The sequence below is a fragment of the Heterodontus francisci genome, chromosome 2, assembly GCF_036365525.1.
Source record: "Heterodontus francisci isolate sHetFra1 chromosome 2, sHetFra1.hap1, whole genome shotgun sequence".
NCBI classification, from domain to species: domain Eukaryota; kingdom Metazoa; phylum Chordata; class Chondrichthyes; order Heterodontiformes; family Heterodontidae; genus Heterodontus; species Heterodontus francisci.
The window spans coordinates 156,025,884-156,041,364 of NC_090372.1; the positions used below are offsets into that span (position 1 = coordinate 156,025,884).

General features: G+C 42.7%; 1 protein-coding gene across 7 annotated transcripts in view; it reads right to left on the reverse strand.

Annotated features, from left to right (window-relative positions):
• cdk14 (cyclin dependent kinase 14) overlaps positions 1-15,481 on the reverse strand; it is a 779,114-nt gene that overhangs the window by 164,765 nt on the left and 598,868 nt on the right. For all 7 annotated transcript variants that reach the window (XR_010969007.1, XM_068012619.1, XM_068012572.1 and 4 more), the window contains one exon: positions 8,371-8,516. Coding sequence is in view for 6 of the 7 variants with exons in the window: in XM_068012619.1 (XP_067868720.1) it covers positions 8,401-8,516 (116 nt within the window). In the remaining variant the exon portion in view is untranslated. The remainder of the gene's footprint in view (positions 1-8,370; positions 8,517-15,481) is intronic.

Genomic DNA, 15,481 nt, shown 5'->3' on the forward strand with positions numbered 1-15,481 from the left:
TCAAAGAATGGTCATTTGAATCCCTGTAGCACTTGGGAAGGTGTGCATCATTGTGGACTGGAAGTAGTACTTATTTTTTCTTATTTTTATTCATTCATGGGATGTAGGCGTCACTGCCCAGGCCAGCATTTATTGCCCATCCCTAATTGCCCTTGAGAAGGTGGTGGTGAGCTGCCTTCTTGAACCGCTGCAGTCCATGTGGGGTAGGTAGACCCACAGTGCTGTTAGGAAGGGAGTTCCAGGATTTTGACACAGCGACAGTGAAGGAACGGCGATATAGTTCCAAGTCAGGATGGTGTGTGACTTGGATGGGAACTTGCAGGTGGTGGTGTTCCCATGTAGTTGCTGTCCTTGTCCTTCTAGTTGGTAGAGGTCGCAGGTTTGGAAGGTGCTGTCTAAGGAGCCTTGGTGCATTGCTGCAGTGCATCTTGTAGATGGTACACACTGCTGCCACTGTGCGTCGGTGGTGGAGGGATTGAATGTTGGCGATGGGGTGCCAATCAAGCGGGCTGCTTTGTCTTGGATGGTGTCGAGCTTCTTGAGTGTTGTTGGAGCTGCACCCACCAGGCAAGTGGAGAGTATTCCATCACACTCCTGACTTGTGCCTTGTAGATGGTGGACAAGCTTTGGGGAGTCAGGAGGTGAGTTACTCGCCTAAGGATTCCTAGCCTCTGACCTACTGTTCTAGCCACAGTATTTATATGGCTACTCCAGTTCAGTTTCTGAACTGATGATTGCACAATGTCAATGGTAGCCCCTAGGATGTTGATAGTGGGGGATTCAGCGATGGTAATGCCTTTGAATGTCAAGGGGAGATGGTTAGATTCTCTCTTGTTGGAGATGGTCATTGCCTGGCACTTATGTGGCGCGAATGTTACTTGCCACTTATCAGCCCAAGCCTGGATATTGTCCAGATCTTGCTGCATTTCTACACGGACTGCTTCAGTATCTGAGGAGTCACGAATGGTGCTGAACATTGTGCAATCATCAGTGAACATCCCCACTTTTGACCTTATGATTGAAGGAAGGTAATTGATGAAGCAGCTGAAGATGGTTGAGCCGAGGACACTACCCTGAGGAACTCCTGCAGTGATGTCCTGGAGCTCAGATGATTGACCTCCAACAACCACAACCATCTTCCTTTGCGCTAGGTATGACTCCAGCCAGTGGAGGGTTTTCCCCCTGATTCCCATTGACCTCAGTTTTGCTAGGGCTCCTTGATGCCTTACTCGGTCAAATGCTGCCTTGATGTCAAGGGCAGTCTCTCTCACCTCACCTCGAGTTCAGCTCTTTTGTCCATGTTTGAATCAAGGCTGGAATGAGGTCAGGAGCTGAGTGGCCTTGGCGGAACCCAAACTGAGCGTCACTGAGCAGGTTATTGCTAAGCAAGTGCCGCCTGATGGCACTGTTGATGACACCTTCCATCACTTTGCTGATGATTGAGAGTAGGCTGATGGGGCGGTAATTGGCTGGGTTGGACTTGTCTTGCTTTTTGTGTTCAGGACATACCTGGGCAATTTTCCACATTGCAGGGTAGATGCCAGTGTTGTAGCTGTACTGGAACAGCTTGGCTAGGGGCACGGCAAGTTCTGGAGAACAGGTCTTCAGTACTATTGCCGGAACATTTCAGGGCCCATAGCCTTTGCAGTATCCAGTATCTTCAGTCATTTCTTGATATCACAGGGAGTGAATCGAATTGGCTGAAGTGTGGCATCTGTGATGCTGTGGACTTCAGGAGGAGGCCGAGATGGATCATCAACTCGGCACTTCTGGCTGAAGAATGTTGCAAATGCTTCAGCCTTATCTTTCGCACTGATGTGCTGGGCTCCCCCATCATTGAGGATGGGGATATTTGTGGAGCCACCTCCTCCAGTTAGTTGTTTAATTGTCCACCACCATTCATGGCTGGATGTGGCAGGACTGCAGAGCTTAGATCTGATCCCTTATAACTTCCAAGTTATAGGATGTTCTTTGTGACATGGTTTGCAAGCTGGCCATCCTAAAGGTATTTTTTGTACCAGGGTTAAGCATTCTACTGATATCGTTATCACAGAACATTTTGGTTCTCCCTCAGCCTGTGCCAGTGCCTGTGCCCTTGAACAAAATGCAAGATTACAATGAGCTTTCAAACCAGATGAATATAAGATTTCTGTGCATCCGGCTGGACATTGGTAAAGATCATCACTATCCTGGCAGTAGAATGACTTTTACTTAACTTTTAACAGAATATGGGTTGATGGCCAGATATCTAAGCCCTTTTCTCATTTCTCTATTAATCTATATGCTTAGAGTGAGTTGTAATTGAACATCTGATCTTTGTTTCACAAAGCAGGGGTGGTAGGTCCTCCTGAGCTTGTTGAGTTTTTAAGACAATCTGATACCTATTTATCTGTAGCCAGCTCACAAATTATAAGATTTATTGAATTAAAATGTCATAAATTACCATCGTGGGATCTGAATTGTCGGTTGCTATTCCAGTACCATAACCATAAGCTACTATACACATTCACGACTATGTCTACTGGAATTGAAAGGCTGGCTTTGCATTACTGCATCAATACTGATTTTATCCATTTTTTTAGGCTACTGGAGGCTCCTTAACTTGAATATCATGCAATGCTAGCTAAATTCATACAATGTCACACTATGACTAATCAGAAACCAAAACACAGCACTGATCATGATTGCTAATTTCATAAAAGGTCATCTTATAACTAATGCAGGCAGCACTTGTCATAAATTAGTCATGTGCCAAATGTTGTGTCAGAACCCAAAATATGGTGAGGAAAATAAATTTTAAGCCCCAGGATAAAGTATAAACACAGTACATAAGAAAGAATGTCCTTTGTTTCAGAAGCTGCATGAATAAAATGCAGGTTGACAAAAGTAACTAAAGATGGACTGCACAGAAGCACTATGGGATGTGAGAAGGGAAAGTTCTTTGGTGTCGTGTGAAAATATCTTAAAAGGATAGATTGGTGATTTCCCTCACTAGATCATTTGACTTAGCCATGATGTTTTGAGAACAAATACAGAGGAATTCTTGTTGTTTACTTCACCTATTACAATGTCAGCTGATGATAAAAGAAATGTGTCCCCTACAGGTTATGAATTTCCACATAGGTAGGTCCATCCTGTTTTGGACTTGCATCATTGAATGTTTTAATAAATTCAATTATAAATCTCTGGTTGCAACTAGCTCTAATGCTTTGACTTGAACACAAACACAGTGGGACATCCTTGTGATCCAGCACTCGCTTTTTAAGATTTGGCGGGAACTTTACATAAATCTACCAAAGCCTCTAAAACCTTTAAATCCCTTCATATTTTCCAAGTAATTTAAAATTTAATCCTAATCTGAATGCCGTAATTTTAACTTCATTTACCAGCATTATTATTGCATTTCATGTGGTTTCTGAGGCCAAAAATTATTTCCAGCTGCACATTGGCCTATATTATTTTACCGATTTTATCTGTTTTTCAAATACGACTTATGTAGATACATTCACCTCCATGACGACATAGTCCAGTCTTTTAAAGGCACAAACTTGCAAGTGACTTGCATTGGCTCCCTATCCATGAATTTTAAAATTCTCATCTGTTTGTTTTTTTTCATTCTTTTGTGGAAAGTGGGTGTCACTGGCAAGGCCAGCATTTGTTGCCCTTCCCTAACTGCCCTTGAACTGAGTGGCTTGCTAGGCCATTTCAGAGGGCAGTTAAGAGTCAACCACATTGCTGTGGATCTGGAGTCACATGTAGGCAGTTAAGGACAGTAGATTTCCTTCCCTAAAGGACATTAGTGAACCAGATGGGTTCTTCATGACAATTGATGATAGATTCATGGCACTATTACTGAGACTAGTTCTCAATTCTAGATTTTTAATTACTTGAATTTAAATTCCATCAGCTGCTGTTTAAATGGTCTTTCCCTTCCCTATTGCTGTAACTGCCTCCAGCCCTACAACCTTCCGAGAACTCCACGCTCCTGCAATTATGGCCTCTTGTTCATCGCCCACTTGCTTCAACTCACCATTGTTGGCACAGCCTTCAGCCATCTAGACCCTAAGCTCTGGAATTCCCTCCCCAAGCATTTCCCCACCTCTCCACCTCTAACTCTTCCTTTAAGACTTTCCTCAAAACCTTCAGCTTTCACCAAGATTTTGGCCGCTTGTCCTAATGTTTCTTCCCTTGATCCAGTGTCAATTTATATCAGATTATGCTGTGAAATGGCCTGGGACATTTTACTGCATTAAAGGTGCTATATAAATGTAAATTGTTGTTGTTGTACTGAATACTATACAGTGGAAAGGTATCCTTCATGGGCTGTTGGACTAAAATGCGATATTAAATATTGCCCAATGCAGGATTTTCAACTGCAAATATTTTGAAATTATTTCTTATTTGCAGAACATAAATAGCAACAGAAAATCCCAGTGTCCAACTACAAACAAGGTATAATATTATGTAGGAAATAGTGATATGTTTTACATGAACAGGTGCAGGCAGTAAAAACAGATAAACTAATTTTGAGTAACGATAGCCACGTTTTTTTTTATTTAGAGATACAGCACTGAAACAGGCCCTTCGGTCCACCGAGTCTGTGCCGACCAACAAGCACCCATTTATACTAACCCTACAGTAATCTCATATTCCCTACCATCTACCTACACTAGGGGCAATTTACAATGGTCAATTTACCTATCACCTGCAAGTCTTTGGCGGTGGGAGGTTTTACACCCACAAATCTATTGGATTAAAAGAAGAGCCTGCAAGAGAAGCTTAGCCGCAATACTTGAACTGAAGATAGCATTTACATTGATTTTAGGCAATAGATTCTATGACCACTTTACAATGAAAGAGTGCCAACAGTGGTTGATACACATTGGCTGATTTTAACAACTATCAAGAGTCACGCAGACAGGGGCTGAGGTGGCTGGCAAAACGCCTGTCCCTCCAAAGTGTAACGCCAAGGAGATTTTAACTTCTGAGCCTCAAATGCATTGGCCCCTTCATTCTCCCACGCAAAATCTGTGTAAAGTGATAGTTGCCTGGCTAGCAGGTAAGGGTAGGATTTTGGGCAACAGAAGGCCACCACCAGGTATGAAAACAAACAGTCCCTGGCACTCGAGTAAGTGGTTGGGAGGGAAGCAGGAGCAGCTGAGGTGCAGGAAAGCCCCAAGGTGTCTTTATGGGGCGGCTCCTCCTGGTCCATAAGGAAACAAATAAAAAAAGTATAAAATTAACTTTCTGGGCCACATGTGCATCTGGCTCTTCAACAGCAGACTGGCCTGGCAGGGAAGCCACAACAGTGTCCCTTTATAGTCTGTGGAGAGAGAAACAGATTTAACATTTCAGGTCGATGACCTGTTGTCAGAGCATTTTGATAACATTTCAGCTCGAATACCTTTTATCAGAATGTTCTGATGAAAGATCAACCACCTGAAACTTTAACTCTGTTTCTCTCTGTCCAGATGCTGCCTGACCTGAGTGCTCCCAGTATTTTCTGTTTTTATGTACAAAGTGGAGGTTGGTGTTAAAATAAAAAGGTTCCAATGGGCCTCAATTTGGAGATATTGAGAACAAAGGTAAATGAATAGCAGTGGACAAAGATCACAACTCTGAACATTACTCTTCTACAACCTCAAATTAGATGTAAAAGTGACAATACTGGTTTGAAGATCCATACAAAAAGCATTTTACACCTTTTGCAGTTACAGGCAGATCCCTCATGCAAAATAATGAGTAGTGCTACAAAATATTAATCAAACAGTAACACATTAAAAGGCAACTACCTCAGGAATCTAATATGTACCTTCGTCCTTTCCCGATAGGAAAAACTAGTCCATTAATACATCCATCAAAATAAAAATCGCAGCCTTAGCATGCAAAAGCACTGTAAATATTTGATCTAAATGTTCTACCATGAAGGAGTAGTAAGGCCTTTCAGACTTTAACCTTGTAACAATGCAATAAAGTAATCTTGATGACATTTGTGGTATGCAACAGGATGTATTTTGTTGATAAACCCCATTTAAATCTGTGTAAACCTCATTTTGCATGGACTTCTTCCACTTGCAACATGCAGCCCACTAAAGCACATTTCTTCATTGTGGTCACAAGTAAGTCTTCAAATGTTAAATAATTGCAATGGTTCGGCTGAGTAAACTGAAACAACACCCTATCTCAGTAAGAACATTCCATCATATCTCTAATACAGTGATTTTTAATAGAAACTGTAACAAAAATGTTAATGTAAGCAATGGCATACCTGGAATAAAGCCAGATGTCTCACCGTCCAATGCCAAAGATTTTGACAGACAATTAATTAAAACTTATGAATTGTTTTTTTTAAACTGAAAAATCATTTTTGTGGTCAGAGTCAGATGATTTCTAGCAGTTGTGCCATTGGATGCACTGATGTCAGAGTTACAGATCAAGGTGAGGAAAAATAGAGATCTACAGAGAATTGGCAAGGGATTATGCTGTGTGTGTGATATGGTTGTGGTTAGGCTTGATCAAAGAAAATACAATTTTCATTCCACTCTAAATTGAAATTCACACCATTTTCAGCAAAAATTGCAACCCTTTCCATGTTTTAATTAATTTCAATCATACTTCTGCACTATTTTTGCTAAATGAAAGCCAACAAAAATTCCTTAATGCACCACAGCCTGCATCCTATTTTTCTCCTCCTCCAATTCCTTCATCCTAATCTCCGAGACCAGGACCTAGATTTTCCTTCATGGAGTTTATTTTGCTGAAAACACATTGGGGCAGAACTTCTGCCTGCCAGTAGGACCCCAATTTGGCAACGTCCTATTTTGCTTTCTCAGGTTCATTATATTGAGGGCAGACTATTGGGAGCTCATCAAGCCTTGGCTCGGGGTGGTGGAGGGGGGGGGGGGGAGGGGGTGGTGTGCGGTTTGGGGAATTCCAGCATTGCAGCATCTTAAAGGGACAGGCTACCAATGTAAGGTGAAAGGTATCTTGCAAGTGCCTGCAAAAAGCAAATTTGCAGACATTGCAGCATGGCCCAGATTCTCTAAGTTTTCAGTTTTCTCTATACTGATTCAAATCAGGGAAAGGAGGGTGAAATTATTTGGGACTATGAGAAGGAAGTCAACAAAGGAATGATTCAGCTACAGTGGAAGGAGGTGGCCTTAACAGTAAGTGTCACCTCCAGCAACTCAATATATCAATGCGATACCAGAAGGTGTTCAACAACCTGACTGAACTATTCAAAGAGTCAGTTACATCTTGTAACAATGCAGTTCATATTTACAGCTAACGGAGCCGCATTACTACCATTGACTACCATCTGCAACTGCAAAAAATACCGTCAGTACTGAGGCCCTTCACATCTATTTTCTTAACCTGAAAAGGTCATTCCTCCCTCAGCCCAACATGAAATGAATTAGTAAAAGCCTCACAATACTTGTTCCCTAGAATACCATTTCCAAAATTACACAGAGGATGTGGAATGCATTCTCATAGGGTAAAGTTGAGGCAGACTCCCTAGCAATTTTGATTCCCACCTGCAGGAAGCAATATCATTCACATTGACTTCAGTGTCGATAGATAATAATGAGGCCTGACAGCTAAAACCTCTCAGGGCTCACACTCCAGGGGGCAGGACAGTTATCAAAGGATTATATTGTGTGGGGCAGAGCCGAAGCGGGAGTGGAGAGGTAGGAGGGAAAAGCAGAAAAAGGGAGGGGATGAAAAGAGCAAGGACAATTGGGAGGAAAGGGAGGGGGAGGGAGTGAAAGAACAGAGATAGGAGGAATGGGAGGAGGAGGAAGGAGAGGAAAGGGAGAGTGTAGTGGAGGATAAAGGGAGAGGGAAGCGAGTGGAGGAGGAGTGAGAGGGGAAGGAGAGCGAAGGCTAGGAACGGTATGGTACAGGAGTGCAGAGGAGAGGAAATGGACGTGAGGGCGGGATGGGGGAACTGTGAGAAATTATCTTTCACAAAGTCTGATTTATTGTAAACAGGCAGATTCTGATGCAATGTAGAAGTTAATTGCTATTGGTTAGGAAATGCTTTGAAATTTTCCACTCCAGTTCTCAATATAAAATGACCGTCTTTCTTTATTTTGTACTTCTGACATTTTGAAGTGTAACTGCTGTGGCTTATACAACCAAATAACCAGATTATCTGGCTGTACAATTTTTTAAAAACACATGCTATATTATCATGAAACATCTAGTTTCAGAATCTCATGATCATCTCAGATTGACTTTGGCAGGAAAAATAAATTATTAGCAAACCAAAAGTGCAACCCTGAAAACTAAAAGCAGCCTATTAAAGTAATTTGTTGATAAGGTACATGTTTTTTTTTTAAAGACTCATGATAATTATTATTTTATTACCTTTGTACTGGTAGCAGGGGCAAGAGTTCCTCAGTGTTTGTGGTTCAAAAAACTTTTGCCATGACTGTTGCTTCTCCCATAAACCTTTGAACTGTCGCCTATCTCAGGCTGCAGCTTCACAGTGGGCATGGTGAAAACAGAAGACACTGGTGATGAAGAAAAACACACAGGTCAATATAGCAACATCACTGAATTTAGTAGCTAATCAATCCAGTTTTTCCAACAATGTCATCACTTCTCTTCACTTCCATATGGTAAGGAACCCTCTATAAATATATTCAGGCTCAGAATAATTTGATGTTTCAATTAGAATAATTTTTCATGGGAAATGCAATTTACATCACCTTCTCACTCATCTGCAATGTCAGAATGACTCCTGGTTCTTCCAGAACCAGAAATATTTACACAAAACAAAGACCAAAGCCCTGAGAGATATTTATCTCATCAATGATATCGAAAACCACTTTTCAGATTAACACCACCTTCATTTTTGTATTGTAATAAACTATAGAAGCACCCGGCTTCTCACAAGATTTACTTTCCAATCATTTTCTACATCATTTGAAATATGGGATTGAAACTCCTCATTTTTCTTCTGCAAATATTCTGGCCTATTTCACATTTAAAAAAACAAACAACTCGCACATCGTATCAGTTAGCAACCTCCGCTGCGAAACGATAGGGTGGTTCATGCCTGTGAACCTTTACATTGTGAGCTGCTGATTTCAGTCAGTCTGCTTGGGGAAGATTCCAGCAAAGGCAAAGAACAGTGGGAGGAGCAGAAAACAGTTACTATCCACCATTCTTATTTACCTCCAAACATGCTGAAAACCGAAGTCAGTAACTATCAGACCTCTTAGTTGGAGAATGACAAGTGGTGTTAGGTAGAAAGTGGAGGTGGCAAAGAGAAGAAAGTTTGATTCCAGATTAAAGCAAATTGCTTCTCCTTTCTGAAGGCACAAACTGGTTACTGAAGAAACAATTTATATAAGCATGTCATACATAGTTAACTAGCTGTGTACTCTATGGCCAATTATGTTAGCATGACGTATGAAAATAGTTTTTTTTAAAATCTAGGACAACAACACTAAATAAGGGGGATGGTAAAAAAAAATCATATTTCATGTGCAGTAGAGTGAAATAGATATCATAATTAAATTCAGATATAGTTTGGCATTTGGATAGTTAAATGTGGTCAAACTTCATTTTCTTGCTGTAATTATCTACAGGAAGCAGAATGTTACTTCACTACATCTAAACATTTCACTAGGCGTGTAGCACTGCTTTTATTTAAAAATATGTAGATTTTCATCTTTGGTCTGGCCTTCAAAAGGATTTGTCTCAGTCACTGTTTAGAGCTCCGCACGGACCCATTCTGGAAATGAATATCCACCTTACGGTTATGCTTGCGCAAATAACCTGCTGAGCGCTGATAAAAGGATTAATACAGAAAACTTCTTAATACGGAAAATAACAAATTAAATTCTTATATTAAAATTACCACCCTTGAGGTATTTTCTCTCCCAATTTTAATTCCCCTCTGGTGTTCTGCATAGATTGTGTCTGTTAATGATTGGAACAAGCGCTTCTCTGCTGGCAGCCTGTTACAGTGTGATAATACAGGCACATTTAAAAAAATATATACAACATATAATTATATATTGACAGATCCGGATTTATCTGTATTATGACAATGAACTGGCAACTGTGCACTAAGTCCAAATTAGCCAAGACGTCCCACTACAGTAGTCAAAATGTGTGGGGCCCCATAAGTTTATCGAAATTCTGGCAATTCCTAGCTGTCCCTCCTGAGAGAAGGGGATTGAGATGTCACCACACAGCATGGATTTGGTTAATGTCTTTTACCCAGTGAGAGGTGAAAGTCTAATGCCTCTCACTATCATTGCTATGCACGAGTGAAACACTTCAGCTCGAATGCCAATTATCAATATAGCTGTTTATCTGAGCTGTACAACACAATCCCCATTGATGTTATGTGTTAAGCCAGCCAAAATAACAAAATACAAAAGCTTGTTTCACCACACTAATGAAATCTTAATTATGTTAATCATAGTGGTTAGAACAATTTGTAATTTCTGTATAATATTCAAGCTTTCTAAACAATCTAGAATGCTTCTGACTATACACAGGTATCCTTGTGTGCATAAATAAATATATAAATGTAATCTGTAAAGAGGAGCTAGCACAATAGACATTTTTCTTAAATCAAAGAAATGAGTAAAATTGTAAATGATCATATTTGTATATAAAATAAAATGATGGATGAATAGTGCATTCTAAAACATTAACATAAATGCTGATTCCACTTATTATTTTAAAAATTACACAAGATTTAGGCTGGCTCTAACATGACTGACATTCAGAGTTCTGGCATTCAGTGCACAAATGAGCCCAAACAATTTGCAAAATGACACTTGTTGGCATAAATGTCTAGCCCTGACCTGCATCACTGACAGTGCCAAAATTTGTGGGGTCAGAAGGAGGTCATACAACTTGCATGGTTTTAGGGGGCGCGTGGGAGTAAAGGCCTGCTACCTGAGCCTGAACCCCACAGGACCCGACGACATGTGTTGGATTCGGGTCAGTTTGGGCTGGGTCCAGGTCGGGCCGGACACACACGTTAAGTGCTCTTCTGGTAAGTATTAAAAAAAATTTTTTTTTAAAAACTTACCTGAGCTGGGAGTCCGGGACGTCAAGCAGGGAAACCAAGTCTGCGCAGTGAGTGAGTGACATCTCCAAGACGTCATCACGCACACGCTGCAGCTTCCTGGAGGTTCCGTGTCGGAAGGTAAGTAAAGGGATGGTTGGGTCGGTCTAGGGTCGGGTCGGTCTAGGGTCGGGTGTGGGGCAAAATTGGAGGGACTTGGGCCGGTTCGGGTTCTTTTTCCCCGACCTGAGCAGGCCTTTAGGTGGGAGTTCATTTGGGTTGTTCTTTTCTGCCAAAGAGATCATAAAGTCTGGTTAAGAGTCCCAGACCACAGATAGGTCTCCCCTCCTCCACCTGAAAGAAAAAAAACTTTATTTTAAGACGACAACAAACAGAGGTGCAAGGGTGTGTGTGTCTGTGTCAGGGTGGTGGGGGTGGGGAGGGGGGAATGTTGGTTTAATTTTTTTTTTAAAAGCTGTGCTGGAACTCCAATTGAGCCCCATAACTGCCAGTTGGCTTAGTCTCACCAGACATTCAAGTGCATTTTGCTGCATGCAAGTTACCGTGCCTTCAGTTGCCTAGGCCCCAAGATCTGTATTCCCTCCCTAAACCCCTGTCTTCCTTTAAGATGCTCCTTAAAAATTGCCTCTGACAAAATCTTGTTTGACAATGTGCCTGTGAAGCGCCATGAGATGTTCACCAAATGACAGGTGATATATAAATGTAAGTTGTTGTTTTTGCTGTTGTTGTAGTGGTGGACATATGCAGGCTCTCTCCTGACAGATTGAGAGTTGCAGGTAACATTACAGTTCAGGTCTTGCCAGCTGCCTTTCACACTCTACAGCTAATGGTCTCAGACAGAGGTAGAATATAACTGCACCCTTAAATTTCAGAAGCAAAAATAATTCCACAAGACATTATAGGGCCAATCTTCCTGGGTCCCTTCTGTCCAGATGCTAAATAGAAACAGCTGACCTCAGATGCCCCCGGCAGGGCCCAGCGTGGGTGGTAGGCCCAGGAATATGGGTGAAATTGCAACTGCAAGTGTGACTACGGTGATCGGGATCTTCTGATAGAGATCTGGAGCCAGGACAATCTAATTTAATCTCAATATCCTGGGGAAGGAGCAGGGCTAAAACAAAGATGAAACTTACCTGCAATTCTTCAGCCTACCTCGAGACCCCTGAAAAGCTTCCCATCATTAAAGGATTAGGGGCAACCACACACGACCATATTTAGGCACCTCGAAGCTGGGACAGCACACAGTACACAAGGGAAAATGAGGTGGAAGACCAGAAATAATCCCCTTGCATGTAATTCACATCACCCAATTAGCTTGCACCTTCTTTCCTTTCCCCTGCCCCCCAAGGCAGAGTTGCCTGCTGGGAAGTTCAGCTCCATAGCGCCCGTTTTTTCAACACTATGAGTGTCATTTTGTTTCTAGAATGGTGTCCCCATCAGGTATCATTTTGGTGAGGGCATTAGTACACGTGCAGGGAGCATCTGCCAGCAGTATGCAGAGTAGATAGATCATGACGTCAAGCAGCTTGTAACGCTGATTTAATGGCACAGCTACCATTTTGCAGCTCAATGTTCCAGCTAATGCCCTCTCTTAACCTCATACAGCAAGTAAGACCCCCTCAGCGCTTCAAGTTTATAAATCAAACCATGCCATTTGCATAAAAATGTCAAGTAATCACTCCTGTGCATTCCCTTAAGGCCTGTCTTCCATGTGCCTTTGCCTGTCCTAGAGCTTCTATGCAATGCTACGCCAGTGACTGCCATATGGCTGGTGGAAGGCTACTGACTTTCACTGGGGGAGACTACAGATGACCTTGCAAGACGAGCAAATCAGGCCCTAGAAGGCCCAGTTTTGGACTGCACCACCTCACAATGGATGGCAGCAGTCTGGGCTGGCTGGCTGACAGGCAACAGCAAAGGCAGTGGCAGAGTGGCAGTGGTGGAAGGATGAATGCTATCATCCTGAGAGGACAACAGGTTCCTGCTCCACAGAGTCATTACCACTCCCCCAGGGTGGCACCTCAACAATCCTAGAAAAACGTTGGAGGACAGACTGCTCGACTGCTTCTGTGATACTTGTCAAGCCCCTTTGAACACTGATATCCGCAGCTTCTGTTGTGTATTCAGAATCAAAATACATGAGGTCTTAACTGGGTGCAGCCATGTTGGAAACTTTTATTTACACGTCCCAACAGATAGGGCAGCAGAAGGGTAGTATACAAAAGATATTACAATACAAAAATCCAGTTTAATGCAGTATACTACATTCCCTCCCCACTTTGAAAAAAATTTACAGTTAAATGTAAAATGGTACATGTACAGCCAGGGAGGCGATGGTGGAGTGGTTATGTCACTGAACAAGTAACCCAGAGACCCAGGCTAATGCTCTATGGACTTGGGTTCAAACTCCAGGGCAGATAGTGGGATTTGCCATCTGCATACTTTTGGCAGATGCTCCCTGCATGTGTACTAATTGGGAATTTTTAAAAAATGTAGTCCAGTGGTGACCATGAAACCATTGTCAATTGTAAAAAGCCATCTGGTTCACTAATGTCCTTCAGGGAAGGAACTCTGCTGTCCTTAACTGGTCTGGCCTATATGTGACTCCAGACCCACAGCAAAATGGCCTAGCAAGCCACTCAGTTGTATCAAACCGCTACAAAATCTAAAGAAGTGGAAAGAAACTGGACGGACCACCCGGCATCGACATAGGCACCAGAAACGACATGGCAAACCCAGCCCTGTCGATCCTGCCAAGTCTTCCTTACTAACATCTGGGGGCTTGTGCCAAAATTCAGACAGCTGTCGCAGAAACTAGCCAAGCAACAGCCTGGCATAGTCATGCTCATTGAATCATACCTTGCAGACAATGTCCCAGATACCACTATCACCATCCCTGGGTATGTCCTGTCCCACCAGAGGCACAGTGGTATACAATTGGGAGGGAGTTGCCCTGGGAGTCCTCAACATTGACTCCGGACCTCATGAAGTCTCATGGCATCAGTTCAAACATGGGCAACGAAACCTCCTGCTGATTTCCACCTACCGCCACCCCACCTCCCTCAGCCGATGAATCAGTGTTCCTCCATGTTGAACACCTATTGGAAGAAGCACTGAGGGTAGCAAGGCACATAATGTACCATGGGTGGGGGACTTCAACGTCCAGAACCAATAGTGGCTCAGTAGCAACACTACTGACCGAGTTGGCCAAGTCCTAATGGACATAGCTGCTAGACTGGGTATGTAGTAGGTGGTGAGGGAACCAACAAGAGGGGAAAAACCTACTTGACCTCGTCCTCACCAATCTACCTGTCGCAGATGTAGCTGTCCATGACAGTACTGGTAGGAGTGACCAACACATAGTCCTTGTGGAGACCAAGTCCTGTCTTCACACGGAGGGTACCCACCATTGTGCTGTGTGGCACTACTATTGTGCTAAATGGGATAGATTTTGAGCAGAGCTAGCAACTCAACACTGGGCATCCACAGGCGCTGTGGGCCATCAGCAGCAGCAGAATTGTATTCGACCACAATCTGTAAGCTCATATCCGGCATATGCCCCGCTCGACCATTACTATCAAGCAGGGAGACCAACCCTGGTTCAACGAAGAGTGCAGGAGGGCATGCCAGAAGCAGCACCTGGCACACCTAAAATGAGGTGTCAGCCTGATGAAGCTACAACACAGGACTACTTGCATGCCAAACAGCATAAGCAGCATACAATAGACAGGGCTAAACGATCTATGACAAAAACCACACCTGCCTAACTGAAATAAAAGCAAAATACTGCGGATGCTGGAAATCTGAAATAAAAACAGAAAAGTGCTGGAAAAACTCAACAGGTCTGGCAACATCTGTGGAGAGAGAAGCAGAGTTAATGTTTCAGGTCAGTGACCCTTCTTCAGAACTGGCAGATATAAGAAATGTAAAAGATTTTAAGCAAGTAAAGCGGGGGTGGGGCAACAGATAACAAAAGAGACAGGCCCAGATGAGATGTATCCCAGGCGAAGCAAAGGAGGAGATAGCAGGAGCTCTGACACAAATTTTCAAATCCTCTATGGCCACAGGAGAGATACCAGAGGATTGGAGGACAGCGAATGTGGTACCATTATTCAAGAAAGGTAGAAGGGATAAACCAGGTAATTACAGGCCAGTGAGTCCAACATCAGTGGTAGGGAAAGTATTGGAAAAAATTCTGAGGGACAGGATTAATCTCCACTTGGAGAGGCAGGGATTAATCACGGATAGTCAGTATGGCTTTGTCAGGGGGAGATCACATCTAACAAAATTGATTGAATTTTTTGAGGTGGTGACTAGATGAAGGTAAAGCAGTTGATGTAGTCGACATGGACTTCAGTAAGGCTTTCAATAAGGTCTCACATGAGAGATTGGTTAAGAAGTTAAGAGCCCATGGCATCCAGG